This window comes from Artibeus jamaicensis, unplaced genomic scaffold (assembly GCF_021234435.1).
Source record: "Artibeus jamaicensis isolate MK-2021 breed Jamaican fruit bat unplaced genomic scaffold, CSHL_Jam_final scaffold_1283, whole genome shotgun sequence".
Classification (NCBI taxonomy): Eukaryota; Metazoa; Chordata; class Mammalia; order Chiroptera; family Phyllostomidae; genus Artibeus; species Artibeus jamaicensis.
Genome location: NW_026522028.1, coordinates 754,256 through 775,347, shown reverse-complemented (window position 1 = coordinate 775,347; position 21,092 = coordinate 754,256). Strand labels below are relative to the sequence as shown.

Here is a 21,092-nt window from a genome sequence, read left to right as displayed (position 1 = left end):
ACACTTCTTTTGTTAAATATATTACTAAATATTTTCATTCTTTTTTTATAGTACTGTAAATGACATTGTGTTCTTCATTTCTTATTTGTTCTTATTTATTATAAATGTTTAGAAATATAATTGATTTGAATAATGAAATTATATTATTCAACATTTCTGAGCTGATGTTTTAATTCTAATATGTTGTACTGGATTCTTTAGGGTTTTCTATATACAGTATAATATCATATACATCTAGAGATGGTCTTACATCTTCTCTTCAGAAATAAATTGTTTTTATTGTTTTCTTGCCTAATTGATCAAGTTAATACCTTTAGTACAATGTTAAATAGAAGTGATGAGGGGACATCCTTGTGTTTTTCCTGAACTTAGGGAGAAAATATTCAGTTTTCAATCATTCAGTGTTGTGATAGCCATAGGTTTTTCATAGATGCCCTGTTGAGGAGTTCCCATCTATTTCTAGTTTGTGCCATTTAAGTTCTCTAATTTTTGACATAAGATTGTTTATGGCATTCTTTCATATTCCATTTTATTTCTGTCAGGCAGAAGTAATGCTTCTGCTTTCATTTGCGAGCCTAATAATTTCAGTATTTTCTCCTCTTTTTTTTTGGTCCATTTAGCTAGTGTGTTAATTTTGTTATCATTCCAAAGAAGTAGCTTTTGGCTTCAGTGATATTCTCTAGTATTGTTTTCTCTTGTCTATTTCATTAATTTCTCCTTCAGTCTTTATTGATTTTTCATTCTACTTTCTTTAAAAAGTATAGGCTACTCTTCTTTTCCCATATCTTAAAGTAGAAGGTTTATTTATTAGGTTATTGATTTTCTTCTTTTATGGTTATAGGTCTTTATAGCTATAAATTTCCCTTAAACACTGCTTTGGCTGAATCCTATAACTTTTAAAATTCATTTTCTTTTTTAAAAAATTGTTATTCCATTGAAGTTGTGTCAGTTTTTCCCCTTTGCCCTCCTCCACCCAGCTCCCCTCCCCTGTTGTCCATGTCCATGAATCATTCACACATGTTCTTTGACTAGGCCCTTCCCTTCTTTCCACCATTATCCCCCTCCCCCCTCCCCTCAGGTCCCTGTCAGTCTGTTCCTTTTTTCACGTCACTTGTTCCATTTTGCTTGTAAGGTTTTTTTTTGTGTGCATTAAATTCCTCTCATAAGTGAGATCTTAAAGCATTTTCTAAATTCCCAAGGGTTTTTTTTTTGTTTGTTTGTTTTTTTACCCATTGAGTATATTGCCAATAACAATAGATGTTTGGAATACAGGTTGAAATATTATGAAACATGCAATATATAAACTAGATAAATGTAAAGCTTTCTCTTCAAAACTAGAGAAGACACTTCAGAACACTGTCTGCTGGCCCTTTCCCACCTCCTGTTATATTTCCAACAGTGGCTCATAAAGCAAATTCGCGTAAGCCCCGGGGCTCTCCTGAATACAGTTTGAAGGCCATTGATTTATTTCATAATCCACATTTTATAGATGAGAAAATTGAAACACAGAGGAATTAATCAAATGAACTAGAATTAAGTAGTGATGGAATTCTATCTTCAATTTATATCTTCAGCTCCTTTGATTAGGATGTCAAATGATAGGATACTTTGTTCAACACATATTTATTGAGAACTTAGTGTGTGCATGTAGTGTTTAGGCCCCAGAGGTAGAGCAGTGAACCCAATAAAAAAGGTCATTGTCTTTTAGAAATTTGACAATGCAAAATTGTTCCTATTGTTTGCTAGCCATCTTGGGCCATATGCTTTGAATGGCATTTAGTATCAGTTCCCACACTTCTGTGGTCATTCTTTTATTCTATCTTGTGACTCAGGTTATTACTTTTTTGATAACTAGCTAGTTAGATGTACTAAAAGGGGTTGTAATATAGAGGACTATGACTAGCCACATGAGAACTTAACCCAAATTTTGACTTCAGTAATGTTGTTTCAGGAAACAGGGTTCAGCTCTGGTTTTTAATTTCAAATGGTCTATCAATTATTAGTGACTACATTCATGTGTTAGATGTGTAAAATTATCAGATTTGTTCATAACTCTCAGCCATTTATATTTAAATCATTTGTTTCTACCCATATGTGATTTAAAATAATCACATGGTCTTCTTCCCCTGTTTGATCACTTTTTCTTCTTTTTTAAAATTTTTAATTTTAATTGTTGTTCAAGTAGTTTTCTGCCCTTTACCCCCATCCCAGCCCTCCTCGCCTCCTTCCCATGTCTACCCCCTTGTTATTGTCCATGTATCCTTTGTAATAGTTTCTTCAAACCCTTCCCCACTTTTTCTTCTAATACCTGAAGGTTTTGGTATAATAGATGCTATTTATTTTTCAGAAAAATAAAATAAAGGTGCACTTTCATTTTATGAATACATTCTGTGTTTTTGTGCATGGGAGTTCAAAATGGACTTTACTTAATATATATTAAGTTTAATGCACAGAACTTTAGTATACTGAAACTTAGAAATCCTTGAAAGTAGTTAGGTAAATTAATTGTTCTTATACAGTTTAAAAATCTGATTTTACTTGTCACTGCTGTGTCATTTTATTTTTTGTTAAACAGAGTATAAAACTTACTCTCATTTCTTAAAAATAAAAGTCAGTAGAAAAATAATGTCAAGTAGATTTTTGTTTTTAAGTATGTTGGCAATTGTCATACTCCTCTGAATGCATGAATGTGAACTAGTAGCACATTCTGTTGTAATATTACACATAGGTGTAATAAAACACAATGAAAACATTTGAAGTCAGCTTCTTTTTAGGATAAGTCTGTGATTATGTACTATCCATACATTAGTAAGTTTATTTTACCATTAAAATTAGAATGTTAGAGAATTTTTATTTTCTCTTTCATTCTTAAAACATTTTGATTTTTGTCTTGTGTTTTAATATGAAAAGTATCCTAAAGGAGACTATGATGATAGTTCATTTTTAATTTTATTGATTTTGAGAGAGAGAGAGAGAGATTGTTGTTTCACTTACTTATGCACTCATTGGTTGATTCTTGTACGTGCCTTGACCAGGGGATTGAACCCACAACCTTAGTGCATCAGGATGACACTCTAACCACCTTAGCTACCAGGCCAGGACTGTGATGATAGTTCTTGTGAAAGGAAATAATAATCCTGTCTTTCCTCAGAGAGGTGCCTCCTGATACTGGAGGGCTGCCCCAATTGCACCTCAGCATTGGATTTCATGTAGAATTATATCTAGATGTAATATTAGGAAGGGGAAAATCTGGTGATGGAGTGAAAAGAGGAGTGATGTTAGTTTCAGTGGTTGGTAGGTGAGCAGGCACTTAAAATATAAACCATGAATATCTTATCTACAAATTTCAAAATCTGAACACTGATAGATTTTATTGGTTACTGGGCTTTCTGTAATGCTTATATCCTAATCTCAGTGATTGTTATGAATCAGCTTTGGAGAATGTGTTCTTGGGCAGTAACTGAATCCTCTGCCCTCCTTCCCCAATCACACATCTCGGTGCAGTCCAATTGATTAAAGGTTCTCCTCAATTGACCATGATATGTCACTGCTCACAGATCCCTTGCCAGAGTCGGAACATTAAGTCACATGCTCTTGTGATCTGGCCTCAGCCCAAGCAGCCTCCATGGTGACAGAATGATCAAGCTGGGGCAACTGTCACCCCCTCTCTTTCCATTTCAGGATAACTCTTCTTCACTTCTTTCCCTCCACCAATGGGGGTTATGACCTGTTGGAAACACTGAGTTTATCCCTTATGTCTGAAATCCCTTTTAGAAAAATGTCATGTTGTTCTTCTCATTTCATTTCTAGCCATTGGTGCTTCTCAGAAAAGCAGATTTTAGGCTTGCAGTTAACATCATGATTTTTGAGATGAATGTTATGTAATAATATGTAAATCTTCACCAGAATAATTGACCTGGAATTGTGTAACTCTGTCAAATCTAAATATAGAAAGAAAGAACTGGAAATGCTTACTGGAAAGGTTAGGAAAAAATTTCTGTGAAGGCTGACAGCTTGGATTGACTTTTCTGGTCATAGTATATGGGATCTCACATATAAGAATAATTTAGTTGGTACTCTATTCATATCTAAGCTGTACTGCATTTCATTTAATTATTTGTCCTAAAAATTACTGGTTTAAGTGTAATATTTGTGCCTCTTCCATTCTTCATATGTTTTGCTACTTTTTAAAACATATTTGTTAGAAACTTTATTTTATCTTTTATTGAAGGGTTTCATTGAAGGGATTAAAAAGGGTTTCATTCATTCAGATTTATTTTTAAATGATTCAAATGAATGCAGCAATCAGATTAAGTTCTTGTCCTCAGGAAGTCTGTAGTCTAGTGGAAGTAACAGTATTCGACTCATAATAATCCTGATCTTCAAGTCCAACTGCTAAGTGCTTGTCTGCTTAACCTTTCAGACCCTCAGGGTGTTTATTCACCTGGTTACAGAAATCGTTTCAGGGCTTGAGTTGACCACAGTTGATTCAAGAAGAGTGAAACTTAGCAGTTTTGCTGGTATTTTGGACAAAGGATGGCTTTTTTTTCCCTTTCCTGCCAGGTTGGCTAAGCTGGTAGGATAAACGAGGGTAAACAAGAAGGGTCTTCAAGAATGAGGTCGGCACCAAGAAGAGCTAAGTCAAAAGGCTGAGATAGAGAAATCTTTGTGATTTCAATTCATGATTTCTAGATGCTGTCATTGTAAAGGCAGCCATTCTCTTTGTACCTGCCAGTTATTACACCAGTGAATTACATCTGGGCTTCTGCTTGTTTGAGTGGGGTTTCAGACACTTACAAATAAAAGCAGTTTCAGAAATAGGGAGTTGAAAGCCTGCACTCTTTCCCCATTGCTATGGTTTGCTAACCCTGGCTGTGTGTGCTCCAGCAGCAGCTGGGTACCTTTGACAAAGTACAGATTCTAGGTCTGCTCTAGGCTTGCTGCATCATCACAGGTTGGAAGAGATTGAGGAACCTGTAAAAGTTCCCTCCAGGTGAATGCTGTCATTATTCCACATATTAAGAGTCCAGGAAAGCACTGTTGCCCAGCATAAAGTCACCACCACTTTATGTCTCCATTTTACAACTGGAGAGTCTCAGGCCCAGAAAATTTAAGTCCCTTCAGGAGGCTATGGACGAGTACACATCAAGCCTCCTGAGTAACACTTGAGTTTACTAAATATTTTGTCTACTGTCATTTGCATTATGCTATGCTTCAAAAACCATCATGCTGTCTTTTATTCTTAGGTTCATAATTGTCTTAGTTCGAGTCCCCTAAAAATGAAGCCTGAGAAAAGAAGGAAATAGTAACGCTTTACTCAGGAGGTACCACAGATCCAAGGCAATGAGAGTGAGAAAAAAAGAGAAACAAGGAAGCGGACAAAGGGAAGCAAAGCAATGAGTCATGCACGAGCTGCTGCTTCATTGTCTACTACTCACCCCCATGAATGACACATGCTTCCACAGGTCGTTCAGCAGGTGTCATTTTTGAAAAGCTATTTGAAAAGAAGGGCCCCTGAGCAATCACTGTGAGAGAGGAAGGAAAAGAATTTTATCTATGTGTTCACCTCCTATCTTTTGTTCTTGTTTGCCACATTTTACTCCAAGAAAGTTAATGGTCTTAGGCTTCAAGGTGGCATTCCCTGGCCCCATGGGATGCTAGCTTCTGTGCCCTACCATGGCAAGAAGAGCCAGAAATTCTCTGTCTGTAGCCCAACAGCTAAGGGGTTGTCTCTATTGGTTCTGCAGGAAGTTACCGGCCATCCTCAGGCAAGGATGGATGGAGGATAGGACAAGCAGTTGAGGTTGCTGAAGGTGGTGGAACCAAGGGAATCTTGGGAAGCACATACAGTGTATCCCATACAGCAGTGTAGTCCAAATATTAATGTTTTAAAGAATTCTAGTAGCGACACTGTCAGAAGCTTTCAAGGTAGGCAGTGTGCAGTTTCTTTCCCTTACGCCTACCCTCAGTGCTGACATGGCTCATCCTAGGCCCTGGGCCAGTTCTCACTGCAGACCTGGGATCTACGAGCCCATCTGGGTTGACTGCTGCTCTGTTATCCCTGCCCTTTTATGGGCATCATTTCAGTGTTAAATCTGACGGCGCTGGCTCCTCATTCGTATGCTGCCTGCCCTGTATTGCATCTCCCTCTGTCCTGTGCGGTCCAGTATAGGCATAGGACTCTATTTGATTTCTTAACCCCCCAGCTGGCTGTGGCCAGACTGCCTCCCTGGGTACTGGTAGGCTCTTCCTGTTATCCAGCTTGTGGTAGACAACCTGAGACCCCTCCAACAAGAATCTTGCCCCCGAATGTAGGATCCTTGGGCTTTTCTTCACTGTGGCATTGGCCTCTGACATCAGCCTGACCTAGTTCCCCTTTTCTCCAGTCCAGGTATCTGATTGGAATTTGACTTCTGACTTTTGAAAATCAAAGTCATGACTGTTGTTGGACTGATATGTCTTTCTGATTGGGCTGCCCTCTGCTGAGTGTCCTCCCATGGTCTGAGATCGCAGCTTGCTCAGTTGCCAGTATGTGCCCTGTCCTAACATTTGAGAGTTTTTCGGTTTTTGTTTTATGTTTTTGCCAATTCCAGGTTCCTTCTGTGCTGCACCTTGCAGTAAGGAGACATGACCGTGCCCTATATTATCAAAGAAAATATACTGTAAGTCAAATAATCTGCTATCACCTAGTCAACATAATTGTGATATCCAAGACTTGTATATATTCTTTATCCTCATAATTTTAACATAAGATATTTTACTTAGATAAATATCTTTCTTTGCCTTTATTGTTTTATATCTATGGACACAGAACCTGCAAAAAAAAAAAAGGTGAGCTTTTAAATTTTGAACAGTGTCTTATTCTATCTATATGTCTTCAAAGGTGAACATATGCTAGGCAACAATATATTTAAGGAGGCATTTAATCAGCAATTGTATAGGCCTTTCTCCGTAGTTTATGTCCTAGAGAATGTGCTCTTCATTGGCTTGCTGACCACTCATTCAAGCTAATTTGCACACTTGGTAAATCAATCTATACGACCTTAAAAATCAACAACTCTCTTCAAAACGTTTTATTCTTAATACAAAGACAGAGAAAGTTTATGGTATTCAGACTTGAAAATGCAAAAGCACAAAGTTAATTTGCTCTCAGCAATCTCTTGCTTCCTTCCCCATGGAAGGGTTAATTAGAAAGTGGAATCTTAGTTCTTTTCTTTGGGAAATTTTATTTTCTTAAAAAATTATATGAAAATGAAAACTTTTTAGTTAAAAATACTGTCAAGCTACTACTCCATGATATGCCCTCTGTTAACTTTCCATTAAATAATCCATGAAGATGGATAAAAATTGAAATATTTAATAGCAATGGAAAGAAAAGATAAAAGCCACCCATTTATATACATCCTATGAGGAATTCCCAATAATTACTGAGCTGTTGTGGCCTGACTGGAAAACACATTGAATATCCTCTGCCGACTCATACTCAGTTAAAATGTAATTTTGCTATAAAGAGCAAACAGTTTAGTCCCGTGATCCACCTTGTTCTCAGAAATGTATTATCTACACTTACCAGAAAACTAGGCAGGTGCCTCCTCATTACTTGCACATAGTGGAGGTTTTAAAATATTTTTCTAATGAATGAATATATGTGAACTAAGTTCCAAGGTGGCCCTTTATTACTACTTTTTTGTTTGCATCCCTCTTGAAAAGACAACTCCCCTGGACTTCAAGTGACTATAACTGGAGGGAAAATTGTAGAGGAACATCTTTCTATGAAGGCTGTGTGGGATCTGGTGCTGGTGGCAGAGATGGGAAGAGTCCCAGGTTTTTATGGTGCATGTTATTGTTGGTGGGAGTAGAGTTTATTCATTAACAGGAAGTTAATGAAATTTTCTAAAATGTGAATTTTCCTCTATTTGAAAACTGCTAGTGGATATCAGAATATATCCTGCCTAATGAATGGATACATTTTCCATATAGGAAATTGACCCACGGGTGTGTGTGCATTGTACTACCTTCACATTTAGATCTAAGAGATCATTGCAAAGTTAAAGGGGAATGGGACTCTGTACGAGTGACCACCTAGGAATGATAACCCTCTGCTATTTATAGGAACAAGTGAGAAGGCAGAGGCAATTTTGATTTTGTTTTTCTATTTTTTTAATTGTTCAAGTACAGTTGTCTCCATTTTCCTACCTCCACTTCCCCCCACCCCACCCATCCCCACCTCCCACTCTGGATCCTACCCCACTTTGGCTTTGCCCTTGTGTCCTTTGTACATGTTCCTTGACATGCCAGGAGAGAATGCCAGAAGGTAAAAGAGTGACACCTAAATGGGTAATAGTATAACAATAGAATGACAAGAGATTGTGCAAAACAATAAGAGAAAAAGACACTTTCAAAGGACCGAGAATTATACATAAGGCATAGTGCTGAAGCAAATTAACTGTCACTGTAGAATCTTAAATCCAAGTAAACTATTACTCAAGAGTAAGGTTGAAATAAAAATATTTTCAATCCAACAGTAAAATTGAGATGATTTAAAATTCACAGATATTTGCCAAATAAAACAAATGGAGGATCTACTTATGGGTGAAGGAAATTGAATTTGGAAGAAAGAATTAGGATCTAAGAGCAGTGATTAATAAAATAATGTATAAATGTGCATAAATTTCAACTAGCATTGGCTATGGAAATAATAACAAATAATTCAGGAAGTATAAAAACAAAGAAAATTCAACCACAAGACAGTAATATTAATTTTATAAGGAGTGGGTTATTGCCATTATAGGCATGTAAGATTTTTGTATTTGGAGAGACCAGTTCTGAACTATTTTAAGACATTTTATGTAAAGTATGGATGCAGAAAATTTGGGAAAACCAAAAAATACAGAAAAGGAATGTATAATTTCTAAATCAGTAAAATGCATAAAAGGAAATAAGGAAAACTTGATGAGCCAAATAGAATTTAAAAACCAGAGAATAACTAAAAAATGATACAATAAAGAGATATTAAATACAAATATATCATTACTCAAGATAAATATGAACCAACTAAACTATAAAAGCTGATATTTTCACAATGAAAAGTGAAATGCAATTTTGCGTTTTTACTGCTTACAAAATTACCTGGTAAGATATCCCAAAACCTACAATAAGTATTTATAATAAAGAAATAGATGACATAGTATATTAATATTTGAATAAATAGACTTAAAGCCAAATAAATGTATTACATAATCCAAAAAGAAAGAATCCAATGTACAGGAAAATTTCAAACCTTTTTTCACCTGACCACATAATGTTAAAAGGTATAATGCAAAATTGGCAAATATGGAAGGAAAAATTAACATATCCACAAGTAGAGTGGGCGATTTTATAATACATTTCCAAATAGTTGAGAAATCCAGCAGACAGAATGTGATTAGTAAGGCCCTACTAGACCTGATCAACACAATAAGGTTAGGTTTTCCTGTATCTTTTAAGCTTAACTTGACTGTGCCAGGAAAACAGTGCACAATTCTTGCCCTTTGCTTACTTTAGTACTTCGGTGCCTTTCTGTGGCCTTTCTCCTGTGCTTTTAGGGACCTGTGAGGATATACAGGAATTGCCTTTCAGCAAAACCTGATAGGGTACCACAGAGCAATCTTTTCTGCTTGCAGATAATTAGAAACATCATGGGGCAAGAAATCCAGGGCTCTGAGCCATTTGGACATGGTCAGAGAAAAAAGGTCACATGCCATTCTCCTAACAGCTCCAAAGCTCTCCTTTTCCTTCCTCAATTCCTGCTTCCCTCCCTTATTTTGATCCTCCTCCCTTGTTTTTTTCTTTAGCCCTTTCCCAATCTTTTCCTCTCTTTTCACCCTTAAGTAATATACTATTTTACATCTTCCTGGTGCTGGAAAAGCAAAGTAGTTCAGCCTCTTTTGAAGTGATGAAGCTCATTTTAACCAATATTTCAAAAATGGAACTTGTCCATAATTAGTATGGGTCCTTATCATTTCAAATTATTGTTATTATACTGAGTAGCATAATAAATTTGACAATATAAGCAGCTAAACTGTTTCAGAAAATAGTTTTCTTGAGTAGATGATATACTACACTTCTACTAGTAAAAACATTTTATAAAATAAATCAAACACACTAATGTTTGTAATTGCTGAATTTTTTTACTGTTCCTGTTACCGAACAAGAGGTCCGAGGGAGGGGCAATACAATATTTGGCCCACCTAGGGATGCCCAAAACTGCTACAGAACAACAGGGGCCCCTCCTAAAAACAAAATACTAATATCTACTGGGCTCTTCTGTCCGCCGCCAATTGGAAAGACATCTCTCAATGCCAGAGATTTGTGAAAAGGAAACGAAATGTTTATTTACTGCTATTTAGGCCTAATGCCTCTACTAAAATATCAAAGTCCTTTAGGTTGTACACCTACACCCACACAGCGCTCCCTTCTCCCACTGTCCCAACTCCGGGTACCGTAAATCAGGAAAAGAGCACACGTCTGTGTTGCAGGCCGCTGGCACCGTCAGCTGTGTCACTGTGCAGGATTTCGAGTTAATCCAAAATACTGTGGTACCCTCTCAGGGTCCACTGGCAAGAGTCCTTTGTACCCAGTTCCAGTCAAAGTCTCTCTTGCTTTTTCAGGCCACGCGGCCAAAGGGGGCACCCCAAAGCCGCGTGGGCCTCTTCTACCAAAGCTGCAGGAGTCTGCACTCCACCAAAAGCATGTGGCTTTCTTCTTCACCTGGCTGCAGGGATCTCCATTCTGGCAAAGCTGCATGGTTTTCCCTTTCACCTGGGCAGTTAGCCCCTCATGTCCCGGAGCCCATCTTTTCCAAGCTCTCTTGCAGGCACCTCTCACTCAGGAGTGCAGCCCCTAGTTTCCATTTTGAGTCCAAACCCTTCTCACTCAGGAGTGCAGTCCCTAGTTTCATCCTGAGTCCCCAGTCCACTCCCTTCTCCCTGGCTCCAAACTTAGCCACAGCTATTTAACATATCTATGAAACCAGTTAAAGGTTATAGATATGTTAAATAACCATTCCAGAGGTTAGCTGCAAAACTGTTGCTATGCAAAACAGCTCTCAATGGCCTGGCTCCATTCGTTTCTTCCCCTTGGGGGGAGGTGTGAGGACATCTTATATGTCTCTCCAATATTCCTATACACTTTGAATTCTGGACACCATTCCAAATATTTTTTTTGGGGGGGGGCCCTGGCTGCACCCAGTATCATTCTTTTTTTAATTGTTGTTCAATCACAGTGGTCCCATTTCTGCCCATTACTCTCTCCTGCTGTACCTACCCCCCACCTTCCACATTCAGTCCTCCCCACCCCTGGCCTTTGGCTTTGTCCATTGGTCCTTTATCCATGTTCCTTGACAACCCTTCCCTTTCTTTCCCCATTATCCCTCTCCCCACTCCCCTCTGATCACTGTCAGTTTGTTCTTTATTTCCATGTCTCTGGCTCTATTTTGCTTGCTTCTTTGTTTTGTTGATTAGGTTCTATTTATAGGTGAGATCATATGGTATTTGTCACCGCCTGGCTTATTTCACTTAGCATAATAGTCACCAGTCCCATCCATGCTTGTCATGAATACTTTTTTTAAATATGAAATCTATGTCTGCCAAAAAAGTTAAATAAATAAATAAATAAATAAATAAATAAATAAATAAATATGAAGTCTATGGCACACTTCATGTTTTTGATACTACATGAAGACAGTAATGCACAGTGAGTACACAATGAATCTATCACTCTTTACCAGAGTATTTGTGAGGCAGATGTGCAGATAAGAACATAGTAAAGGAGCTGAAATGGGTAAAATTCCAACTAGTATGTGTTTGTCTTTTTACTTGTAGAATGGGGAAAAAAATCTAGTCTAAAACTTGGCAGTAGCAGATGGAAAGTAGGATTAGCAAATAAGCTAATAAATTCTCTGTAAATATAATTACTCATACATGAATTTGGAACAAATAAATACTTATTATAAATTCATTGTATAAATGAATTCACACAAATATAGCTGTTCACTCTCTTGATACCTCATCTTCTGAATTAAGAGCTTCTAACCGTTGTTTGCCAGTGATTTACTCAAATAATTAACTATAGAAGTTAATGATTAATTCACTATATATATTTAGTCTCTTCCACATTTCTGATGTATAAAGAAACCTAAGAGATATATTCATCAAATTATATTCTATAAAGCCCTAGCATTCTTTTAAAGTACTTTGGTTTGGCCACACAGGGGTCATGGATGTGAATTGGAGTTTCCAGCTTCTCCTCCTACTGTTACCGAACAACAGGAGGTCCGAGGGAGGGGCAATACAATATTTGGCCCACCTAGGGATGCCCAAAACTGCTATACAGCAGGGGCCCCTCTCCAAAACAAAATACTAAAATCTACTGGGCCCTTCTGTCCGCCGCCAATTGGAAAGACATCTCTTAATGCCAGAGATTTGTGAAAAGGAAATGAAATGTTTATTTAATGCTATTCAGGCCTAATGCCTCCACTAAAATATCAAAGTCCTTTAGGGTATACACCTACACCCACACAGCGCTCCCTTCTCCCACTGTCCCAACTCCGGGTACCGTAAATCAGGAAAAGAGCACACGTCTGTGTTGCAGGCCGCTGGCACCGTCAGCTGTGTCACTGTGCAGGATCTCGAGTTAATCCAAAGTACTGTGGTACCCTCTCAGGGTCCACTGGCAAGAGTCCTTTGTACCCAGTTCCAGTCAAAGTCTCTCTTGCTTTTTCAGGCCCCGTGGCCAAAGGGGGCACCCCAAAGCCGCGTGGGCCTCTTCTACCAAAGCTGCAGGAGTCTGCACTCCACCAAAAGCATGTGGCTTTCTTCTTCACCTGGCTGCAGGGATCTCCATTCTGGCAAAGCTGCATGGTTTTTCCCTTTCACCTGGGAAAGAGGGGGTCCACACCCTGCCAAAACCACATGGCTCCCTCTTTCACCTCACCAACAGGGGGGTCCTAACTCTGCTGAAACCGCGTGTCTCTCTCCCTCATCTGGCCAAGCGGGGACCCTTCATGTCCTGGAGCCAGTCTTTTTCAAGCTCTCACACAGGCCTTCTCACTCAGGAGCACAGCCCCTAGTTACATCCTCCTGAGTCCCAGTCTTTCTCACTCCGGAGAGCAGCCCCTAGTTCCCATCTTGAGTCCTCCTAGTTCCATCCTCAGTCCCTGCTAGTTCCATCTTGAGTCCCTATCCACTACCTTCTCCTTCTTCCTCAGCCCCAAACTTGGCCACTGCTATTTAACATATCTATGAAACCAGTTAAAGGTTATAGATATGTTAAATAACCATTCCAGAGGTTAGCTGCAAAACTGTTGCTATGCAAAACAGCTCTCAATGGCCTGGCTCCATTCATCCCTTCGCCCTGGGGGGCGGGGGGCAGTGAGGACATCTTATATGTCTCTCCAATATTTCTATATACTTTGAATTCTGGACACCTTTCTAAATCTTTTTTTTTTTGGGGGGGGGGGCCCTGGCTGCACCCTGTATCACTACTTCAACCAGATCAGCTCTACGTTAATTAGTTTCATATGTTGACATTCTGTCTTAGGTATCTTTCATACACAGGACCTCCAAACCAAAAAGTAAAATGCTTGAAAGCTACTGATTAAATCTCACTCTTCTATTTTTTACAGATTAAGAAATTGAGTTGTGGGAAAAAGAAAAGTCTAGCCCTGAATGGCGTGGCTCAGTTGGTTGGGCATTGTCCCACAGAGCTAAAGGTCACCTAATCCATTCCTAGTCAGGGCACGATGCTGGGTTGCGGATTGAGCCATGTATGAGAGGCAACCAATTGATGTTTCTCTTTCACATACATATTTCTCTCCCTCTCTTTCTCCTTCTCTTCCTTTCTCTCTAAAAACATCTGAGTTCTTTGCCCAAGGTCACATGGCTCAGGAGAGGAACTACAACTAGAAAACAGGATTGTAAACTCTCAGTTGATTGCTTCTTTCACCCTATTGGTTTATACATGTATCTTCCCTTATACTTAAGAGGGAGATTGTTTTAATAAAAGCCCAAGTGGATTATGTGTGCCCGTATGCATGTTTTATATAGTCTTTCCTCCTTTGCTGACCCTGGTTTTGGCTGTGTGACTTGCTTTGGCCAATGGATTATTAAGGAATGTACAGGAAGCAGATATTTGATAATCATTTATATATTAGAGCCCCCCCTTCTTTTGCTGCCAGTAATTCTTCTGTATATGAAAAATAGTAGGCTTATCTCATAGAAGTTTAGAGAGTTTATGGACAGAATTTTCAGATGACGTCCCAATTCATGAGTGAGTCCATCTAATACCACATGAACCAGATAAGCTTTCCAAAATGAGGTGAGGCCACAGAATCATGAGCAAATAAATTGTTCTTTCTTTAAACAATAGGTTTTAGTATAGTTTGTTATGCAGGGATAGCTGACAAAAATGGTGGTATTGATTGTTATTGTTACAACCACAACCTGTTCTAAGATCTGAGTATAGCAGGTTTTTAAGAGTTGTTTCAAAAACTGTAGATCACACTGACTTTTTCTAGCTAATGTTATGTAAAATTAAGTATTCTTTCATTATAGATTCTCTCTCTCATGTTCCTTTATTTTCCTTAGTAACTCCAATCTGATAAATTTAGATACACAGTCATACCTCAGTACTCATTAGCTTCAGAACTCATCAAACCCTGTAATTGTCACATTTTGACTAGAAAAAAATGTTTCAGCACTAGGCATTTGCTCGGGACTCATCACATATTCTAGAACTTATATGAGTTAACACCACCACCACTCAAGACAAAATGCTTCATTGTTTAGTACTCATCAGTTTCACCACTCATCACGTGTTCTGGAACAAATTAACAATGGGTACCAGTGTACCACTGTATTTGGTTATCTTCAATTATTGAATCCTTACAACTGCCACAGTTACCAGGATCACGTATAAAGAAAAGGCCCCAGGTGAGCACATCTGAAGAGAGTAGGGATGGAAGGGACAGGTATAGAATGTCTTTAATATTTGTAATGCCCCAGTCAAAAGCATATATGAAAGCCCACATACCATATGTCTAAATTTTAAAAGTGATAAACTAACAGTGTTAAATAGAATATATTCTGTTATTTCACATTGACAAATATTACCTTACACAAACCTGAAAGAGCCAAGTTTGATTTTAGAATTCTTGGCCTCCTCAGAGTTTTGCACTAGAATATGATAACACAAACTAGCAGGACCCTGGCCTGGAGCTCATTCTGTTTTCTTCCTTTTTTCAACTCTGACATGTGCCGTAAAGGCTCTTGTACAAATGTGCGGGTACCTCAGCTTGTATAACAACTATTGGTCCATATCTTCCCCTTAATAGCCACCTCTTAGTTACCCTTCAATCCTGGGAGTCTCACAGTGGGAGGGCTGATACTGGGAAAAGTCCTATGTAAGCACTGGAGATAGGATCAAAGCACTGTGAATTGTGAATTACAGCATCCCACGAACTTAGAATGTGGCGGGGGCTGGGTTCCATGTAGGCCTGTTCCTTTGGGCTTATGTTCTCCTTGCACATGTAGAGAGACAATGTCAGAGAAGATTCAGAGCCTAGGACTAGAAGCTGTCTTTCTATATGTGCAGGTGTGTGTTGGGATGGGGAACCCCAGACCCTGAGACCAGGTCTCAAGATCTGTAGTTTCAAAAGTGATCCCAGGAACCAACCATAGGTGGGGAGTGTGAGAAAGTGAAAGACAGCAAAGAGATGCAGCCAATTCAGAGAGTATAAATGAACAGTTGTTAATGTGAGCTATGTGGTTTCAATTTCACTGCGGATCTCCAGGACTTAGTGGAGAATTCACCCCAGAATTTTCTTTTCTAACCAAAAGACAAAGAAGGTGGGTAATTTTTTCACCAGTATGATACATTATTTGTTGAGGGCTGCAGTTGTAGGCATTAATTGTCAATTCTGGCCTGATACATCTGAGCTCCCTCCTGTGACCACAGTAAGCCCTCAGGAAGAATGTCACAGTTTTCCATAAAGCTATTGACCTACAGGGAAGATTTAAATGAAAGAGGACATGGCAGGACGCAGTTAGCATCTGTTACAGCGCAGAATTGGAAAGGACTTTGAGAAAACAGATTCCTTAGAGAGTAATAGTATGGTAGCACAATATGGCCAGTAAAATTTTCATGTTTCTACAAATCAAGATAATTTTTACCTCTACTATTTTACATCTATGGAAATGTGGATACTAGCTAATGCACACCTTCGATCTAGAAGCCACTTCTTGTTAGTAATATATGATTGTATTCCTACTTCTGTTTCTGACATGAATCAATGAACTTATTTCATATGTTTAAGAAAAAGAAACAAATACTGTTTTTATCAATATACCTCCATAAATAGAACCATCTTTCCTCCGTATCCCACATTATGGTGGATTTGGTTTTGGACCTGTAAGGCAGAGGGGCTGGCACTGTGCATTCCTTAAGGTCTTTGCTCATGAACTTTCACTAGTTGGAAAATGTGCACTTAAGAATCTCCTGTCAACAAATTTTACATGCCAAAAACTCATTGCATCCAGATGTACCAAGTAAAAATGTTTCAAATATCAAGGAAAAGTGAAGAAATAAAATAGAATTGGTAAATTAAAAAAAAGAATGTCCTGGGCTTTCACTTTTGACTCAATATCATTAAGAAAGGAATATGTCTAGGAAAAAGGGAACAGTGTGTAACACAAAGCTTTTAACAGATGCTTTACACTTGAACTTGTGCATTTCAATTATTGTTTACTATTAAATGGTTAGTTATATTTTATTTTTGCTGAAAATAATAATTACTGTCGAATTGCTTACATTTCCTATTCTCAGCAGTTTAATTTTCTTTAAATTACTTAATCTAAGAATTTTCATTTTGGTCTCTTCATGCAAGACAAAAATGGGATTTCATTATTTCTGTTAGTAAAGCAACAGATTTTTATCAAATCATTATCTCACCAGGTTTATTCTAATGATGTTGCCACAACACAAACACTTCTTTTAGAAGGGAAGTAATTAGTGAATAACAGATGATAAAGTGTACCTGGAGTCCTTTGGATGAGAGGAAATCTTATTCTAAAATTTAATTTTCACTTGGAAAGGATGTAATAAAAATAACACTCTGACAGACTTTGTCTACTCCTTAGACCAGCTGAGAATCTTGGAATTTGGTTAGATGTAACATAGATTTCCAATGTGATCCATTAACAGTATATTTGGATATACAGTATGTAACATATAATACATGACATACAGCAATATACAGCATGCAATATAAGCCATATAATACATAATTAATATATTTAATAATATATAGCACATCACATGTAACTTATAACACACATATAGATCTTCAGTTTATTTGAAAAACGATATAAAGCAGTTATTGTTCTTGCAGGAGGGGCTACTTTTCTTGGTGTACAAACTTCACTGTGTTTGGAAACAAGTTTGCCATTTTTAACACTTGTGTTATTAAATGCAGGTCAAGTGAAATTATAACCAATTAATGGTGTAATATCTGTCTGGTCCATTGGTTGATAAGCTTGATTTGGTTTCTTGGTTTGAGAGAACTGCTCTGCAGAATTAGGCTTCTAAATATTTTTTATCATTTGTTTTTCATGTACTACTCAAATACTTTGGCATTTGGTGAAATTTCTGTTATATTCTTATACTGCATCCTACTTTAAGGTTGAGAGATTTTTATAATGGCTTTCTAATTTTGTGGAGATTAAGAAAATGCTGATCTTCTGAGGAAAAGTAGTATTGCTTGGAAGGAAAGAACCAGCATAGGTAGCATACCCATCATAAGAAATTATATTAACAATTAACTTAAGGTAAATGGCATAACAAGGTGATATAAGAAATATTAATCAGACATAGCTCTTTGTGCTTCCCTTGATTATTAACTAAGAAAAAATATTTCTATTTGTTGGTCAAGTTGCAAATTATTTTGATTGTTATGGGACAGAACGCCCATAAGTCAGAAATCTGGGAAACAGTAATGCATACCAAATATTCCATATATCTGTCTTATTTCTTAGCCCCATTCAGTTAGAGCCATGTAACTTGTTCTGGCCAACTAAATGTAATCTGTGATACTTTGGGGCTGAGCATTGAAAAGTTAGCCCATGAATACACTCATAGCCACTCCTCTTCCCCTGACCTGTCAGGGAAGGAGGAAAGGTATTTCTGATGATACATCTTTCACAGCATGGGTCCCTGAGTGACTTTATGGAGCAGACCCTCCTCTGACCTGTGAATGGTCTATCTGTCATTCACCAATAAAGTTGTTTGTTATGCCATGAAGCTTTAGGGGTGGTGTGTGACCTTGTCATAAACTAGTCTCTTCTAGATTATATAATTAAATACAGTAATATTAAATATTGCTTTACCCCAAATGATTTTTAGGATGTATGCCATTTAAAATAATTCAACTATTTTAAAATTATTTTCATAGTTCCAGATGGATCTTTTGCAATTTCTTTACGATTTACTCCTATAACTCCTGGGCACTACCCTTGCAAAATTTTGTTGGTGTCAAGCTATGATGTGCGTCTGTATTACGTTGAAGGTGTGGTTGGTGATGAGCATCCAGACACTGGGATTAAATTAGAAACACCCACATTTCAAGCCGTTACCCAGAAAATTCCGATAGTAAGTACAAACTTTTTTTTTGTATTTTTTTTCATTCTCACTGCCACCATCTTAATTAAAGTCTTCCAAACTCTCATCTTGAACTATTATTGATTTCTAAATGCATTATCATTTCCTGTTTGTTTCTCTACATTGAAGTCAGTTTTATTCCTGAATATCAATGTCATTGTGTTACTTACCTGATTAGTGACTTTGTGTAAAAAAATTAACTTAATTTCTTTAACTTATCAAATTCCCACCCCAAAGCTATGCTTCCTGGCTCCACCTAGCAGAGTAATGGACTCTCTGATCACTCTGCTCAAAATTCGGTTGCGATCTTGTTAAGATGGGTTTATGGGCACAAAGAACAATGATTGGCTGTAGCTTGGCTATCTATCACTCAAAGTGATCGTATAGCATAGAAGAAGGTAATATAATTATAAGGAATTTTGAATTTTTTCACAGATAAATCGTCTTTTGTTTGTTTAATTATTAAAGATATAACAGAAATCTGCTCAAAGCACAAAACCTTGCCCTGATGACATATGTAACCTTTGCTATGTAAGCAATCTACAGTCAGAACACTTTTTTTGTGGCCATTTGCTAAGAGTAAAATGTGTAACCCCCCAAAGACCATTTTATCATTTAAACCCTTAATAAGTCCAACAAGGGAATATTTCTTTAGATATGAATAACCCATGGATCAACCTGTTAGGCAAGGCTCCTGTATGACACTGAACAAGCATATGGTCATTCTTGTGCCTCACATTTGCAATTTTGATAGTTGTTCTTAACAAATATGACTTTCAAATGGTGATTCTTAAGAGATATACTAAAAAATGCAATATATGATTTTATGAAAAGCACCAAGAATTAATATGTAGTTCAACTTCATAAATATTATTTCTCTGATATTTATCTATTGTTCTCATGCTTTTTAGACTAATGAAACCAAAAAGGAATGCAAGTATCGTGTGACTATAGAAGGAGAAACATTTGATGGACCTCCTGAAATATCTGTTGCACCAGGAGAAACTTCAGAGTACCCTCTCACATTCAAACCTGTTTTGGAACGTGAGGTTACGGTATGAACTCACTGATACTATTTACCTAGTATTAGTGTGCCAATAAAACAATGTATTACATTAACCTATATAATTTATGGTAAATCTTCTTTTAGATAAGTTATATATTTATGAATTTGATCATTTGTGTTCACTCTGCTTGAAACTCTAATAAATATTTTAATTTGAGGGCTGAACCATTCAGAAAATTGCAATGCCATTGTCTGTCATTATTTGTATCTAGATTACTTTTATATAAAATGCATAAAAAATAAAATCATTGCTCCTATTGTTTTTATTCATTAAGGAAGTTGGTATTTCAGAAGTTAGTTTCTGAAGACACATTTATTTGACCAGGATGTAAACACACATGTACTTGCTATGTTACAGAATGCCTATCCGAACTCTATATTTAGAAAAAGTAAAGAGAAATAATGAGGTTTTCACAGGAAAGTCATCTTAGTCTTTCAGCTGAGGTATTGTACATAAACTAGAAGAGTAAATGGCTAACACCTCTGCAAATGCTCATTTCATTACTCAGATTCAAGATTAATAGGACAGTAGAGGTTGTATGGCATCCAACTGTGACTCCTAAAGAGCTGAAATTTTTTTTTTGTCACAGGGCAAACTTACTGTAGAAAATAAAATAGATGGTATGGAGCATACCTTTACCTTGAAAGGGATTGGCAAAAGACCCGTGGCCTTGGAACACATCATTGCAAACTGTAAAGTGGGGGTCCAAGAAGATAGAACCATAATGGTGCCTAATTATGCAAAGGACTTGGTAATATATCAGGTAAGATTTTTTTTAATAAGAGTATTTTGAATTATATGAGAATTTAAATTATTTACTTATATTTAACTAGGTAAAACAATGACACAAAGAATATTTAGAATTCTACTTTTTATTAGTCTAACAGGTATTGAATTTCATTGCAATTATAAAGCAGTATTAGTTCTAAACAAGTTTCATTTCTAAGTATTAGTATATAATTATAAGACATATTAAAATCTATTTATTTGAGTCATGTGTATTTTTACTTGTAGAAATTATACAAGTAATACAGGGTATTTTCAAAAGAATTTTAAACATGTTTTGAAATTTTAATGTGAAACCTATAAACACAAAATTCCCAAAGTGTATTCTGTCTTTTACCAGTGTAATTAATATTGAGAATGTGAAGAAATGCATAAGTATTTGCATGTTTATTTTTATGGAGTTTTACACTTAGCTCTCCTTGCTAGATTTGTTTCAGCCAATCACAAAATAAATGTTCCACTCCCCATTCCCATATTGATCTACAAATTTTTGTGTGCTCAATAGAATCCTTGAAAGAAGTTTCAAATATCTATCCATCACAGGCACCT

The 21,092-nt window shown here is 37.1% G+C and overlaps 1 protein-coding gene across 1 annotated transcript in view; it reads left to right on the top strand.

Annotated features, from left to right (window-relative positions):
* CFAP47 (cilia and flagella associated protein 47) overlaps positions 1-21,092 on the top strand; it is a 338,472-nt gene that overhangs the window by 205,939 nt on the left and 111,441 nt on the right. The window contains 3 exon segments of the mRNA XM_053655801.1: positions 18,485-18,681; positions 19,602-19,745; positions 20,347-20,520. Coding sequence (XP_053511776.1) covers positions 18,485-18,681; positions 19,602-19,745; positions 20,347-20,520 — 515 coding nt within the window.